General features: G+C 41.1%; 1 protein-coding gene across 5 annotated transcripts in view; it reads right to left on the bottom strand.

Annotated features, from left to right (window-relative positions):
- The window catches only part of ASH1L (ASH1 like histone lysine methyltransferase), a 196858-nt gene that overhangs the window by 115879 nt on the left and 64353 nt on the right, over window positions 1-16626 (bottom strand). For all 5 annotated transcript variants that reach the window (XM_073888529.1, XM_025858965.2, XM_073888532.1 and 2 more), the window contains exon 3: window positions 11006-15572. In XM_073888529.1, coding sequence (XP_073744630.1) covers window positions 11006-15572 — 4567 coding nt within the window. The remainder of the gene's footprint in view (window positions 1-11005; window positions 15573-16626) is intronic.

Below are 16626 nucleotides of genomic sequence, written 5' to 3'. Positions count from 1 at the left end.
GAAAGAACATAACTGGATTTTAAGGGACAAGAATCTGGAAATCTTTCCATGCTACCCAAAAGTGGGTGGAAACCAAGAAGCTGTTCTGAGGTTGATTTGTCACAAGAGATCTTGCTTGATGTCTACGCAGGAGGAACTGAAACCAGTCTAAGATAAAAAAGAAATACTACATTTACAGATGCCTGGGTGTGAAGACAGTCAAATAGGCAGAGATACCAGCATGGGAGCGGAAGGCATCGCAAAGAAAAAACTGGAATAATAATTCAACCTAACTACTTCTTTGAGGCCTGGAGTATCCTAAGCTAAAAATGAGGAATTTCCAAATGTAAATTAACAAAAGAACACAGTGAATGAAACCAACGGCTGGCTGGATAAATCATGTATTTCTTCAGTGTAAATCCACTATGAAAATTTTCATAACTTATAGTTATGAATTCTGGTCATGCCCTGCTGGGAGCTCAGCACTAAAGACCCAAGAAACCACAGAATGGTTTGGGTAAGCAGAATGTTTGATGTTTCTTTCTTTCTTTTTTTTAAAAGATTTTATTTTTCAGTAATCTCTACATCTAATGTGGGGCTGGCACTCATGACCCCGAGATCAAGAGTCCCACGCTCCTCCGAGTGTTTGATGTGTCTAATGCTGGAAATATCTTTGGGTAAGCTATGGGAGAACAGATTAAGTGTACCAGATTTGGAAAGATACCATGCTCTAACCAGTTTATAGATGATATACACTTATTTCAAAATCACATATTTGAAACAGTTTCTAACATTTAAATCATTCCTGCTCACCAAAACTAATGCATATTGTAAAATTTTAAATTGAAGAAAGAAGCTTATATTATCATTTACAAGTCAAGGCTATTGGCAGTGTTTGTTCATTGAATGAATGAATCAAAACTGGTTATAATACAAATGAATACCATAGTAAAAGAATCTGAACATAAAATACCAAAGTATTTGGAAGTTTCTAATCAGGTTTTTTTGTTTCCAGATTCAAATTCTGAATCCTTTGCTACGGTTCACAGCTCAGGAGCCCTGGAAGCTTCTCTTGAATGAGCTGAGCACTGAGATAAAAGCTTGGTCCATGAAAAAAACAGCTGTTCTCAATTGTGGGAAATACATTTACTGAGAGCAATACATTTCATCTGACTCACCAATTAAATGCACTACAAGAGAGAATGATTCAGAGCCTATGCTGGTGATTTTTAAGCTAAAAAGTGTTTTTTCCCTCTAATTAGGCTATTTCTCGTAATATCCAAATCAGATTATTCACTGAAATGGAATTCCTCTGGAAATCCCCAAAACTGCACAAAACAGCACAATCAATTTTCTGACCTCATCTCCACATGTTCACACTTCACTTTTGGGTGTATCTTTATACATGCTGGTGAAATTGTCATAAATCAGAAAATTCTGATCAATGAGCACAGTCTTGAGTTAAAAAGAAAAAAACACAGTATACTTCACTTCGACTATTATGCTTTTACAACGAATATACTCTTTTCCAAATAAAAAGAAAATTTAGCTCTAATTTATTCTTGGGGGACAAAATAATTATCAAAACCTTTTTTATATATATATGTGGGTGTGTATGTATGTGTATATATATTTATACATCTATAATTTGTAAGCTACAAATGGGAAACACCCCATGCTACCACTCTCCCCATTTTTGAAATCAGGTTGCAGGTTCTGGCATGTACAGCCAACCATGAGTTGAAAATGCTGAAAAACAGGGATGGAATATGTGATTCTCCAGGTCAGAAACTATTTCCCGTTAGGGCTATCTGATGTCTACCTAACGTAAATACATACTTAATTAATTTGAATTAGTTATGAGGACTGGATGAAGCTTAGAAAGCCTGGCCTGGCTTACATGTGAAATCACTACCATTCCATGTGCATCAGGCAGGTCTTAGACCATTAGTCTGTAACAGTTACTATAGAAGAGTACATAAGTTAAAATAAGCTAAACACCCCATAAACATCATTTATAAAATAATTAGACCTGTTACCCTTTTTAGAGCTTTATGCAATTTAATTTGTTTAATCCAAATCTGCTCAAGTAATTGTCAGTTTGCCCATCTATGAAACAAGAGAAAGTTAGCAACCTTGCTTCAGACTACCTAGGAAGGACTATCCTTCCTGCCTGTGCCCCGATCTAATTTCATTCATTTTCCTCATATTCACATCAACATAATTAATCAGATATGTCTGTTTTATGCCAATGAACACTTAATGATAAATCTACTCAATACAAACATCTTTTTTTTTTCTTTAATCAGTTATCAGTTGAGACAGGCTTCATTCAATAATTAGTACTTTTTTAAAAAAAGATTTAGCTGAGACAGAGCCTGCACGTGTGTGCACACACGCGCACACACACACGCATGCACTGGGTGGGGAGGGGTAGAGGAAGAGGGAGAAGCAAACTCCCCGCTGTGCGGGGAGCCCAATGTGGGACTTGACCCCAGGACCCCGAGACCATGACCTGAGCAGATGCTTAGAAGACTGAGCTACCCAGGTGCCCCAATACTCTGCTTTAAGAAAAAATCTAAACTGGTTGTTTTGGAGTAATTTTAAATTTACAGAAGATCTGTAAAGACAATATGAAGTAAGACTTCTCATATATCCTTTACCCAACTTCCCCTAATGTTAACCTCTCATATAACTATGGTACATTTGCCAAAACTATGGACTTAACTTTAACATAATTTTTTCACTTATGTCCTCTTCCTGTTCTAGGGTCCAATTTAGGATATCATGTTGTATTTAGTCGTCATGTCTCCTAATCACCTCTGATTTAAGACAGTTTCTCAATCTTTCCTTGTTTTCTCAGTTCCTTAATACTTTTGAGGAGTACTGGTCACATATTTTGTATAATGTCCCTTTTTTGGGCTTGTTTTAGTATTATTAGACTGGGGCTGTGTTTTTCAAGAGTGATGTGAGTTTTTGGACAGAATGTGAGATGTGAGTTTTTGGACAGAATACTACATTGTATCAGAGGGTGCATGTTGCCCTCTGATTTATCACTGGTCAAGTTGAACTTGCTCCCAGTTAAGGTGCTGTCTGCTAGGCCTCTCCATTATAAAGTTACTATTTTACCCTTTCTGTATTCTGTTATGTGACCTTAGTCACTAAGTTCAGTCTATATTCAAGAAGTGGGGAACTAAGGTCCACCTCCTTGAAGAGGATAGTCTACATATAATATTTGGAATTCTTCTGTAAGGAGGATTTGTCCTTTCCTCCACTGATCTATTTAATCAAGTACTCGTATTTTTTTCCCCCAAGTAAGCTCTACACCCAACATGGGGATTGAACTCACAACCCCGAGATCAAGAGTTGCATGCTCTTCTGACCGAGACAGTCAGGTGCCCCATACAATCATTTATTTATATCAACATTGAATAGTGGGTATTTACATATTCTTTACATTATTATCCATACTGTCATTACTAATTTTGTTGCTTCAACTATTTCTGCTTTGGCCACTGGAAGCTATTTCAGGATAATGTCCAGAAGGTAATTGGCAATTTTGTAATATATGGTATAGTAAGTAGTTTTTTGGATATTTTAACAGGATACCAATTAATGTATAATGAATCTATCTCCAAATTATGTCTAGAAAAAACATCAGCTGCTAAGACTGAGGTCAATTTAAAATAACAAAGTTTGGGGCACCTGGGTGGCTCAGTTGGTTAAGCGACTGCCTTCAGCTCAGGTCATGATCTCAGGGTCCTGAGATCGAGCCCCGCATCGAGCTCCTGCTCGGCGGGAAGCCTGCTTCTCCCTCTCCCACTCCTCCTGCTTGTGCTACCTCTCTCTCTCTATTAAATAAATAAAATCTTAAAAAAAATAAAATAAAATAACAAAGTTTAAGGGCACCTGGGTGGCTCAGTTGGTTGAGGGTTGAGCATCCAACTCTTGGTTTTGGTTCAGGTCATGACCTCAGGGTTATGAGATCAAGCCCCATGTGGGACTCCGGGCTCAGCAGGGAGTCTGCTTCGAATTCTCTCTCTCTCTCTCCCCATCCCCCTGCTTGCACTCTTTCTAAAATAATATATTTTTTAAAAGATTTTATGTATTTTTCTTGACAGAGAGAGACATAGCGAGAGAGGGAACACAAGCAGGGGGAGTCGGAGAGGGAGAAGCAGGCTTCCCCGCGGAGCAGGGAGCCCGATGCGGGGCTCGATCCTAGGACCCTGGGATCATGGCCTGAGCCGAAGGCAGCCGCCTAATGACTGAGCCACCCAGGCGCCCCTAAAATAAATAAATCTTTTTAAAAAATTAAAAAAACATAGTTACACTCTTTTCACTTTAATAATTATGTGACACTGAAACAATCACCTCACTGACAAGATGCAAATATTTTCTTGACAGAATGTGTAATTATGAGTAAATAATAAACCAGACAGAATTGCTATAAAATTTAAAGCTGTAAGAATTTTAACTGTGTGCACTTCCTCGGAAATCTAACATTTACCGCTATACAAACCGCTGAGATCACAAAAGATAACACGCTAAACCGAACCGTCCACTTTCTGTCCTTCTCTGCAGCACCTGACGCTGACTGTAAACTCCCCTCAGGACAAACCCAGCGTGTTCCCTGGAGACAGGTGCACTCCCTTTCACAGCTTCCACAATCACTTCTCAACAACGTTTATCTTCAGGCTGATTTCTCTTCTGAGCTACGGATCTCCATATCCCACTAACCAGCATGAAACCCAAATCCACTTTCTGCTCCAACCGTCTCCTCCCATATGCCCCCTTTCATTCAGTCACGCGGCTGTCCAGCCAATTCCTGAAAAGAGGGATCTTACAAACATTCTAAAATCTCCCCCTTTCCTCACCTCTTCTTAAAATCGACTTCTATGCTTTCTTCATCACTACCTTAGTTTAGGCCCCCCATAATATTTTGCTGAGATGATTCCCAAACTGGTGCACCTGATATTTTTCCAGTCCATCTACCATAGTGCTGTCAATATAATCTCAGCAAATCATTCTTCTTTAAAACCTTTGGCTTTGGAGCGCCTGGGTTGCTCAGTTGGTTGAACATCTGCCTTTGGCTCAGGTTATGATTCTGAGGTCCTGGGATGGAGCCCCATATAGGGCTCCCCGCTCAGCGGGGAGTCTGCCTCCCCTCTGCCTCTCCCCCAGCTCGTGTTCATGCTCTTTCTCTCAAACGAATACATTAAAATAAAAAAATAGTAAATAAATAAATAAATAAATACATACATACATACATACATACATACATACATACCTTTAACTTCCCATTGCCTATAGGGTCAGCTCTATTTAACTCCTTGGTATCTTACATAAACAAGACGTTTTATGATCTGTCTCCTGCCTATGTTTCCAGCCTCATCTCCTGGGTCCCATATCAGACTGTTTGCAGTTACCTAAGCACACTATCAGATCTCCAAGACCCTGAAAAACTTATTTCTCTGTAAGCAATAGTGTTCACCCTTTATTCTTTGCACATTAAACTAAAAACGTCTTGGGCGCCTGGGTGGCTCAGTTGGTTAAGCAACTGCCTTCAGCTCAGGTCACGATCCTGGAGTCCCGGGATTAAGTCCCGCATCGGGCTCCCTGCTCGGCAGGGAGTCTGCTTCTCCCTCTGACCCTCGCCCCTCTCATGCTCTATCTCATTCTCTCTCTCTCAAATAAAATCTTTTAAAAAAAAAAAAACAACTAAAAACGTCTTTCTATCTCCTCCTGAGTCCCTCTCTTCTCTACCCCCAAAACATGTTGTGAATATCTCAATTTTAGGAACTATCAATAATTGTTTGTTTTTTTAAGATTTTAAGTAATCTCTACACCCAACGTGGGGCGCAAACTCACAACCCGGAGATCAAGAGTCACAGGCTCAACTGACTGGGCCAGCCAGATGCCCCTGGGGCTATCAATAATTATTTGTATACATGTCTATGTTTTCTGCTGAATGGTAAATTCCTGATGGCAGGAAATGAGATTTTATTCATGCTTGTATTCCCTGCTCCTGGCAAACAATAGACAATAACTGTGAAGGGGGGGGTGCCTCCTGGGTGGCTCAGTCGGTTAAGTGACTGCCTTTGGCTCAGGTCATGATCTCAGGCTCCTGGGATGGAGTCCCACATCGGGCTCCCTGCTCAGCTGGGAGTCTGCTTCTCCCTCTGCCCCTCCTCTTCTCATGGTCTCTCTCAAATAAATAAATAAAATCTTAAAAAAAAAAATCTAGACACATTTCTATCTGCTTATCAAAAGAGTGACTGTGAAGAAGATATGCTCCAAGAAACAAGCTAACAGAAGAATTCAGACTTTTGTTATAATAATTTATCTGTTCTTTGTCTCGGATTCCTGGCAAAGAGCTTCAAAAACCCTTGGAATTTCCTGAGTGATAGAAGTGTCTTCGTTACGTCAAAGAGGTGACTTAAGGTGGGCCCCAAGACCTCACTGATGGGGCTGCTCACTAAAAAGACCAATCACAGGATCAGAGGACTGAGATTTTGGGCCAGCCCAATCTACAGTGAGTGGAGGGGAACTAGAGATTGGGTTCAATTACACAGTGATTTAATCAATCATGCTGATGTAATTAAGCCCAATAAAAACTCTAGCCCCAGAGGCCTGGTGTTGCATCTTGATTGGTGAACACAGTGACGTGCTGGGAGGCGACACAGCCAGATGCCACAAAATGAGGGCATGGAAGCAGTGTGTCCCCTTCTCCACTCTAGATGTTGCCCTACGAATCTCTTCAATTCCTGATCTGCATCCTTTATAATAAAACTGTAATCCTAAGTACAGTGGTTTCAGTTAGTTCTGAGTCGTTCTACCAAATTATCACAACTGAGGGGTTGTGGGAAGCCTCAAATTTGTAGCAGGCTAGACCAGAGTGTGGGTGGACTGGGTCACTGAAACTTGCCCTGCACAGTAAAGTAGGTCAGTCTTTGAAGGACTTTGCTCTTAACTTGCTGGGTCTTTCCTAACTCCAGGTAACTAGTATCAGAACTGAACTGTAGGACACCCCGTTATGGTACAAAATTAGTGTCAGAACAGTGACTTCAGAGAGACCTTAATGGTTTTGTTATTTTTTTAAAGGGGAAGGAGACAAGTTCTTATTCTTAAAGCAAGTATTTTCCTGTATTAGACTGGCTATCTCATTTCCTGAGGACACTGAAACCAGGCTCACATTTACTCTCCCAGCCCAGCTCCTGTAAGGGGTCTCTTGGGTGACTCTAACGTTTACGTAGAGAACACATTCAACCACCTCATCTGTCTTCTCACTCACCTTCACCTCAATCCTACACCTCCTGTAAGTTCCCTTTCCTAACTCTCAGAGGCCTCCAACTCAAATGTCCCTTAGAGACAGATACCCTGCTTGAACATCTGAACCAGGCCAGGTACAGCAAAGTACAGGAAACGGAGGACTGAGGGGAGCTGAAGAATGCATAGCCCAGCCAAGGTCAGGGGTGGGGGGGGGCGAGGGGGCCTGCCACTACTGAGACATAGCCATTGATATCAGCCAGGAAATGTGGATTAACTGTTGCCAGATGTTCTGATTTTTATTCTAAAGAAAAGCAGACTTCTAAACTCTTATGTGAAATCTCCAGATTTTTAAACTTAAGCAATTAATTTTTTAAAAACAGAAGAGATTACAAATGGTCCCAGATAAACCAAAGGCTAAGGGCTCTTAATCACTACTTTATTTATTTTTTTAAAAAGATATTTATTTGTTTGGCAGACAGAGACACAGCAAGAGAGGGAACACAAGCAGGGGGAGTGGGAGAGGGAGAAGCAGGCTTCCCGCGGAGCAGGGAGCCCGATGCGGGGGGCTCATCCTGAGCCAAAGGCAGACGCTTAACGACTGAGCCACCCAGGCGCCCCTAGTCATTACTGTAAATACTGCAGCTCCTCGGGGCGGTCCTAGGCCCTCCTTTCTCACTCTGTCCTCCTTCCTTAGGGGAGCACCATCCATCACACGATGACAGATATACAGACGGTTCGTAAATTTATAATCTTTTTTTTTTTTTAATAGTACAGTGGAAGAGTTCACACATAACTGATAAAGAGAAGAATACCAGGACAATATGGAAACTGTGCGAGTCCATACACGATTTTTCAAAGCACATTCATGTTCTGAAGCACCAAGTCAACAGTGGAAGAGAATATATTCACACAAACGAGATGGAGTAAACCATGGAGCAACGCACTTCTCTTCACAGTGCCCGTTCATCATTCATCCCATATCCCTCTTCTGGGCTCCAGCTGGTCAGAGATTTTCCGGCGAGTACTTATCCTGTGCTCCGCCAGGCTCCATGCAAAAAACCAAACAAGGACAATAACCCAGAACCAGCTATATGTGGCATCACTTCATTTATTTGCCAATTTTTGTGTCTCCAGCTGGGCAGTTTCAACCCTTCTTTATAGTCCCTTCTATCAAGTTACTTTTATCTTTTCCTGAAAAGTTAAAGCCTATGTTCAATATTGGAGTATCTATTTATTAAACAACTTAACTTGTCTTTTTAACTGCTGCTGGCACTTTCTAGAATTATTTTTCTTGGTGCTCTGGTTACAAAGTTGCATACATTTGGCGAATCTGCTCCCAGCTTTGTCTTTTCCAGAAGGCTCTTTATTTTCAGTGAATGATACTGACAGTGTCTCAAAACCTCATAGTGAAATGCCCCTATCTCCAGCCAAAACATCTTTATTGAGCTCCAGAACTAGATCTCCAACTGCCTGCTCAGTATCTCCACTTGAATGTTCTAAAAGCATCCCAAAGGTTACGCAGATTAAAAGTAAAAACTGTGCTCTCCTCAAATGTGTGCCTCCTCCCGGCTGGCACCAGACTCTCCAGTGTGCCTGCACAAGTCGGCCAGCATGCTCACCCAAGTGCCACCGTTTCCTCCAGACAGACCACTGCGCCACCTACAAACCAGTCTCCCTATAGCTATTTTTCTCCTCTACAGGGCAGTGTTCACACATGGGCCAGAATGCTCTTTTAAAAAAGCAAATCTAAAATCAACACCCCTCTGTCCCTTGCCTAAGCCTAGTATAAAACCTCAACTCTCTGGACACGGTCTGGCTTTATTTGCCGCAACTCTGGAGCCATTCTGTGTCCCTGTCCGACCACAGTGACCCCGCCGCAGAGTCTAACATCCAAGCTCTTCGTCCAGGACCTTCAACTGTGCTCTTTACTGAAACCTCAGCTTGAGAAGCCAGGGGCTTCTCATCCTTCAACTTTTTGTCCTTGGGCCATAACTAATAACTTTATCTAAATAGGTGTCCCCCTCCCCTCATGATCCATCTCGACACTGTTAAATTAACTTGATGGCGTTTTTCCTCAATTATGCCTTTATCTGTCTGCTTGCTATGCTACTGTGTGTCTTCCTTCACTAAAGCTGAAGGTTAATGAGGCCTGCCATCATGTCTTTACTATATGCCAGTGACTAGAATAGCAACATGTTTTAGAATTTAATAAATAAAGGAAGGATTGAATGAATGAATGAATAAATGAGTAAGTGGAATCCCATTTTCCCAGCTAACTGCTGCTCATCCTTCAGGTAACAAACAGTTTAGAGTCACTTTCTCAAGGATGGCTTGCTGAGTTAGGCCCCCATCCCACACTCTCACAGACCCTGTTCTTATTCTTTTTTTTTAATATCCCTTTATCGATTTTTAATGACATTTAACATGTAAGTTTTTTTATTACCCCTCTCCTCCACTGTAAGTTGCACGAGAACAATGAACTTGCGTGCCTTATTCCCTAAGATATCACAAGGGCCCACAAAGTAGAATGCCTGGCAGACAGATATTCAACAACTGTTGTTGATTAAATATTTATCAAGTATTTATTGAATGAATCTAATTATAAGTTTAGGAATTTTTTTCCTCTTTATTACATTGTTAAAAACTAAAGAATGCTCAGTTTCTCAACCACAATGGCTTTTAGTTTTTAAAAGTTCATGAATAATGAACATCAGGAGCAAAAACTTAACTCTGAGGGGTTTATCATTTCCTCTCAAGCACAAGTTTTTAATCTTTGGGGGAAAACTACTACCAATTAACACCTGTGTACTTACTATGTGCAAATCCCTTCGTAAACACTATAATCTCATTACTTGTCATGATTACCTTATTATTACCATTTTACAGGAATGGATATAGAGGCTTAAAGAATTTACTTAGAGAATCTGATGGAATGTATGGGTTTTCTCCTGAAAAACACACACTAGCATACATACAATTTTATTTATAACAAGAGAGGTTCTATGGACTCCCTAGGGTTAATTTACAAACCCCCAGAGTTGAGATCTCTGATAAAGAACTTCTGATTAGAAATGCCTTCTACACGATTGGGCAATGCTTCCTGTTTCTTGTTTGCTATCTTTGTTTCACTTCTTAAGACACTTTATAGATGTTACAAATGTATTTATTATCTAGATTTGCTTCATGTCATTTTATATACATTTGAAGCAGCTATTATGAAGATATCTAGAGATAACTGCAGAATGAAGTCCCTCTGAATATTGTTACCTTTTATGAAGCTGATAATTTTGAATGCTTAGATTTTTATTATGAGACATACAGGGTTAACAACATTTCTTCCTATAACATAAAATAACTTATAATTATTAGATTAGCATATACTAAAAATCCTGCACAGCTACTAACAGATATCTATGAGCCATTTATCACTGAAGAAACTGTGTAATGGCTTTTCTGCATAAGAATCATTTTTCCTGGTTTCCAAAAGTTTAGTGTTGTTTTTTTTTTTTTTTAGTGTTGTTTTTATAATCTCTCTTCTCAATATTCAAAATTATTGCAAAAACATGCCTTATCTTACTTCTCACATCTATTGAAAATGAGAACTTTGAAGACAACATTTCACATTTATAAAAACAAAAACAAACCAGAAACCAGTAGATCTATTAAAGTTTCACATACATGTATCAGGCAACCTGTAGGCAAAATAGCCTTCTTTTTGCACACAAATAACAAGGAAACGAAGAAATCACCGCCTTACCTGTCATGGTCTGTACCGCCCTTTCGCTGGAAGGCAGTGGCTCCTTCCTGTGAGGCCGAGTTAGTGCAGTGTCCTGTGCAGAGAACAGTCCAGGACTGTCAGTTAGTTTCTTCCGGCCACTGGAGTTAGGGTTTGAAACTCTGCAGCTGCCTTGCACTTTTGCACTTGTGAAAAGGTTTGTGTGCTCGTCACTGCTAGCCGGATCAGAGGTGGGAGTGAATCCTCCGAGGGATGAACCCGGAGAACTCTCCGAACAGTCAATCTGTAAAGGTGTTTGCAATCCCAAAGCCAGTGGACTAGATTCTGAAGGCTCCCGGTGGACCCACTGTTCTTCTCTGTTTATTAAGCTTTTGGAAGGGGAGAGATGAGGGCAGGACATATGACATCGGTGCTTTTCCTTATGTTTATATCGCTCCCCAACAGTCTCCTTTCCAAATCGATAGCGCTTCAAAGACTCCAAAACCGACCTGGAAGAGCCGGTGTCCATGGAAACCTGGGGCTGCTCAGAGCGGTGTTCTCTGTGCTTGTGCCGGTGCCTGTGTTTGTGCTCGACCATCCACCCATAGGCCATCTCAGGAGGGACACTAGGGTAGGTGCTCATGGACAGGAGGGGAGTCCTGCTGGTCGTGAGAAAGGCCTCCTGCCGAAGTAGCTTATGCTTTTTCTTGTGGTATTTGGTGGGGTTGAGAAGTAAATGCCCAGCATGCATATAGGAAGGAGGTGGAAGTGGGGGGGTGAAAGAAGGAGAAGGGGGAGGAGGGTAGAGAGTGGGAGGGTACCTTCCGTAGTAACCTAATCCTAGGGGAGTGGCTGTGAGGGGCGAGGGAGAATAAGGCATGCCATAGGAGGGATAGAACCCAGTACTAGAAAGAGGAAAACTAAGGCTATGCATGAAGGGCATCTCAGCCATTGCCTCCCTCATCTTAGGAGGTCTCCCTCTCTTCTTTTTTAAGTCAGGTTTTCGAATGTAGTGCAAAGGGTCTAAGGGGAAAGAAGGATGTGTATAGAAACTATTAAAGTTGATTCGAAAAATAGTTGGCAGCAAGTCTCGGGGGATAAAATGATGACTTCGATGGGTGATTCGAATTTCACTCAGACGACTTATCAATTCCTCCAGATCTGCAATGAAGTCCGGATCTTGTCTGCTTCGGAGCTGGGGGTATTTCTTTTTCCGTTTTCGTTTCTGCCTTTTCATCTTGTCATAGCTGAGGTAATCGTGATTCCTGCGCTTACATTTATGTTTATGTTTTTCTTTAAGACTGCTCAGGACTGTAGAGGTTTCAGGGGGTATCAGAGAAACATGTTCAAAAGAATGCCTCCTCTTTTTCTGCCCACAAAATTTCTCTGCTCTGTCTGATGTGCTGTTATTATCTGTTCCAATTCCACTATCGCTGGGAATGGTCTCATCACTATGAGATTCACTAATGGGAGAAGGAGTAGCTTCTTTCAGAGAGGTGAGTTCACTCAAGTGTGAAGGAGAATTTGGCAACAAAGTAGGAGGAGAGAGTCGCCTCCTCCCCTTTGAGGCCTTCTTCATTGCAAGAGTCTGAATCATGCTGCCCTGTCTGGAGTGTAAATGCAAATACGGCACTGAACTGGGTTCAACAAAGCCTGCATCACTACTTACAGGGCTCTGACCTCCACTAGTCCCAGAAGACTGAGAGCAAATAGGTGATGGAAGAATCTCAGAACTACTAGCAGAGGAAGGCAGTAAAGGGGGAAGTATCTGTCCTAATGCTGAACCAGCTGCCTGCTGAGCGGTTTGCTCAAGGACAGCTAGGCTGGTAGGGCTACCAGAAAGAATGCCATTTAAGACAGTTTTTGGTTTTCGACCCCTTCTCTTTCCTATGTAAATGGTTCCTTTCTTGCTGACATTTATCTGTTGGCCCAATTTAGAGCCAAATGTGGCAGCAAGACTTGACACTGTATTATGGAGTTTGGATTGCACTTTCCCTTTATTACTTGATTCCACAGAGCTTGAAAGAATCTGATTCAACAGTTTCTTCCTCTTTAAAGTCTTCATTTTATTTATTTTGCGGATAATTGTTTTCATTAACTGTCCATTGTTTCTCTTGGAAATTTTTTTATCTGGTTCCATCTCAAGGTCACTCATGCTGCAGACAGCTGGCCTATGACTGTCGTCCAGATCATCTGGGTCCTGAAGCTGATCCTCACTCTCAAAGAAATCACTGCTGCTTCGATGGTTGTCACTTTCAGACTCCAGCTTGCTTGGACTCTCAGTGGCAACAAACGGAGCCACTGATAGTACAGGTGGCTTCATCTTGACCGGTGACCTCATCTGCCTCTTAGGTCTGCCTCGTTTTTTCGGAAAGGGAGACACAGAAAGGCTTTGTTTGAAGGAAGGAATTTCAATTTCTGGCTGTAAAATTGGGGGTTCTTGTTCTTCCTTAGACTGCAAAGAAAAAACTTTAGAGGCAGGTATTTTTAAAGTCCTTTTAGGTGGACCTTCCAGTTGAGGCATCTCCTTAGCTTTAGGTCTTCCTCTTTTGGGCTTATAAATATCAGACAAAAGGTCACTAGAGACACACATACTGGAGGATAGTTTGTGAGGAGCAAAAGCCTTGTGAGACGGTTTTTCACTATCAGTTAAGAGAGCAAGAGATGGAGTTGTGGACTTGCTCAACTTTGGCAATCGACGTTTAAGGAAGTCATGATCTACAAATGAAGATGGTCCAATGTTTTTCATAAACTTGGCTGGCTCGGAATTACTATTTGATAGTGAGCTACATGAAACATTTTTAAAAAGCTCTGATCTTTCTAATTCTAGCCCTTTTGGAGACCGGCATGTGCTTCGTGCCACCACTTTAGTCCACCGAGGTTTTCTTCCTTTCCTTTTTTTTAATGGTTTGGACTGCAAACTAGAGCTGAGGCTTTCAGCAACCTGGCAGTGTTTGTCAGATGCAGTTACTGCACCAAGTTTTAGAAAGGGCTTGTTACTAAATAAACTAGTGAAGTTAACAACTGAAGGGGTAATTGCATGAATACTGGATTCAGAATTCAAACTTGGCTTTTTTCCCAGGGAAGAGCTTATTCTTGGAATATCTATATGTGTAGTTTTTGAATCAGTTAGCTCTTTATCGATCCCTTTACATTCAATATTCATGCTGTGACCCACAGACCTATGACCAATGTTCAAGTGGGTACTTTCAGAAGGAAACTGGTTCTTGCCAACAGATTCAGAAATTTCTTCCATTAATTCTGTGGTAGGACTTAAAAGTAACGGATTGGGGGCCAATTGTGAAGAAGTTTCAGGGGGACTTCTGGTTAAAGGATTAACAGATACAGTAGGTGATGGGGAAGGGAGATTGCTTTCTCCTACTGCACTAAAAGGGGATTTTGCTGTAGATGCATCAGAAGCAGCTCCCATTTGAAAGTCCGGAGAAGTGCAATACACGGGAGGTTGCTTTTCATGCTTTGAGGTTTCATAAGGCCCCCTGTCACTGGATGAGAAACTGTCTTGCTGAATGCATGTTCCTTCATTAAACATTTCTTTCTCCAAATTAATGATTTCTTTTCGAACTGAGAACTTTTCCAATATGCTTTCTTTACTCTGCCGTATAACATTCTTCTCAAAAGTTTTGCTGGTGGTACTATCTTTCAGGGATTCAGGAAGTTCCTGACTTTCATGACTACTAATGTTTGTACTACAAGAAGCCTTAAGTGGTTCCTGAGTGGGGAGCAGTGCTTCGGCTTTAAGGTTTATGGCATCTTTACTGACCAGTCCTGCCATAGAACAACTCACTAGTTTCTTTCCCATGTCCTTAGTAACTAATCCCATTGTTGAATTGGCTACAATCTTCTTTGCACAGTCCTTGGCCACCAGGCCGACAGTAGAACCCAACTTCTTGCCCAAGTCTTTATTAACCAGTCCGACCACAGTGCCGAGTCCTAACTTCTTTCCAGATTCCTTATTCACTAAACCTGGAACAATACCAATTCCTAGCTTCTTTCCTGAATCCTTGCTCAGCAGTCCTACTGTAGTGACAGTCCCTGGCTTTCTGCCTAAGTCTTTATTAATGAATACCGCTGTAGTGCCAGCTCCTAATTTTTTCACAGAGTCCTTATTGACCAATCCTACTGTTGCATTAAACACTGGCTTTTTCCCAGGATCTTTAGTTACCAATCCAACTGCTGTGCTGATAGCTGGTTTTTTTATTAAGTCCTTATGTATTATTCCAGCTACAGAGCCAACACCTGCTTTCCTGATCAAATCCTTGCTAACCAGTCCTGCAGTAGTGCCAGTTCCTAACTTCTTCGGTTTAGTCTTGGAAGACTTAGAGGGAGGACAAGTTGCAATGAGCTGTGCCAACTTTTCTGTTACACTCGTTCCTCCATTAAGTAATGCTCTGTCCTTTAAATCAGGATCCCGGCTACCAACAAGAGTAGATGATGCCGCATTAATGTAATCTGTCATTTCTGAGTGTACTGGAGAAAGCTTCTTAGACAAAGGACTGTTTTCTCCCTGTGAATGAAGATGGATGCTCTCTTCAGATTGGCATTCAACGGCTGCAACATCACCTGTTTTCTTGTATAACTTTGAAGGGTCCTAAAATTTGAACAAGAAAAAGGATTCAGAGAGAGTAAACCTATCCCTTCAGGTTAGCATTACAAGTGAACAAACCAACTGATCACATATCAGATAAAAGGTAGGCAACAGTGCTTTTTGAAAAAAAACCTGATGAATGTTACACTGTGCCACAGGATGTGAGTTCCCCTGCTGCTGTCAGAGGCTAGCAAAATGTTATCTTTGTTGACTTCCAAGCTACCATATAAACCTATGTATTACTCAGTATTTAGAAATATCCCTATTATTTTTTGACATTGTTTTAAAAAGGCAAATTACCAGTCTATTCTTACTTTACTTTAAACTGAATACACATTAGCACACAAATACACTGTTTTTGAAAAGAGAAATACTGTTACAATATCCCATGGTCCTCTTTTAAAATAATTGATCACAGCCTACCTCCTTCATTGATTTCAAAGATTTCCAACCAGCACTGTACGACCCCACCCACTTCCACTCCTTTAGCTCACTCTCACTTACGGTCTTGAATGAGTAGTCACTGCAGTTCCCTCTTAGGTGACAAGAATAATAAGGACCATGAAATACATTTGTATTTTCTTTAGAATGTATTTTATATAACATTTCAGGAAATAACTTTTAAGTCATTAACATAAATTGTTATCCAGTTCATGAATCCTCACCATATACTTTACAAGTGAATTTGTTACTTCACAGAGCAATCTGTTTTACTTTTAGATAGCAACTGAAGAGTTGTCTTCTGGGACGCTGGGTGGCTTAGTCAGTTAGGTGTCTGCCTTCGGCTCAGGTCATGAGCCCAGGATCCCAGCGTCCTGGGATTGAGCCCTGCATCAGGTTCCTGGCTCAGTGGGGAGCCAGCTTCTCCCTCTCCCTCTGCCTATTGCTTCCCCTGCTTATGCTCTCTCTCTCTCTGTCAAATAAATAAATAAAATCTTAAAAAAAAAAAAGAGTTCTTTTTTCCAGTTCTTTTTTCCTTCAGCATAGTTTTTTTTTTTTTAACAATTGAAGTATAGTTGACAAACTTCTTGTTAACCATGAAATAGAAAGACTTGAA

The sequence above is a fragment of the Callorhinus ursinus genome, unplaced genomic scaffold (genome assembly GCF_003265705.2).
Source record: "Callorhinus ursinus isolate GAN/ISIS: 27379988/994484 unplaced genomic scaffold, GSC_fseal_2.0 scaffold92, whole genome shotgun sequence".
Classification (NCBI taxonomy): Eukaryota; Metazoa; Chordata; class Mammalia; order Carnivora; family Otariidae; genus Callorhinus; species Callorhinus ursinus.
The sequence above is the reverse complement of the archived record's forward strand: the minus strand, read 5'-3'. Positions and strand labels throughout refer to the sequence as shown.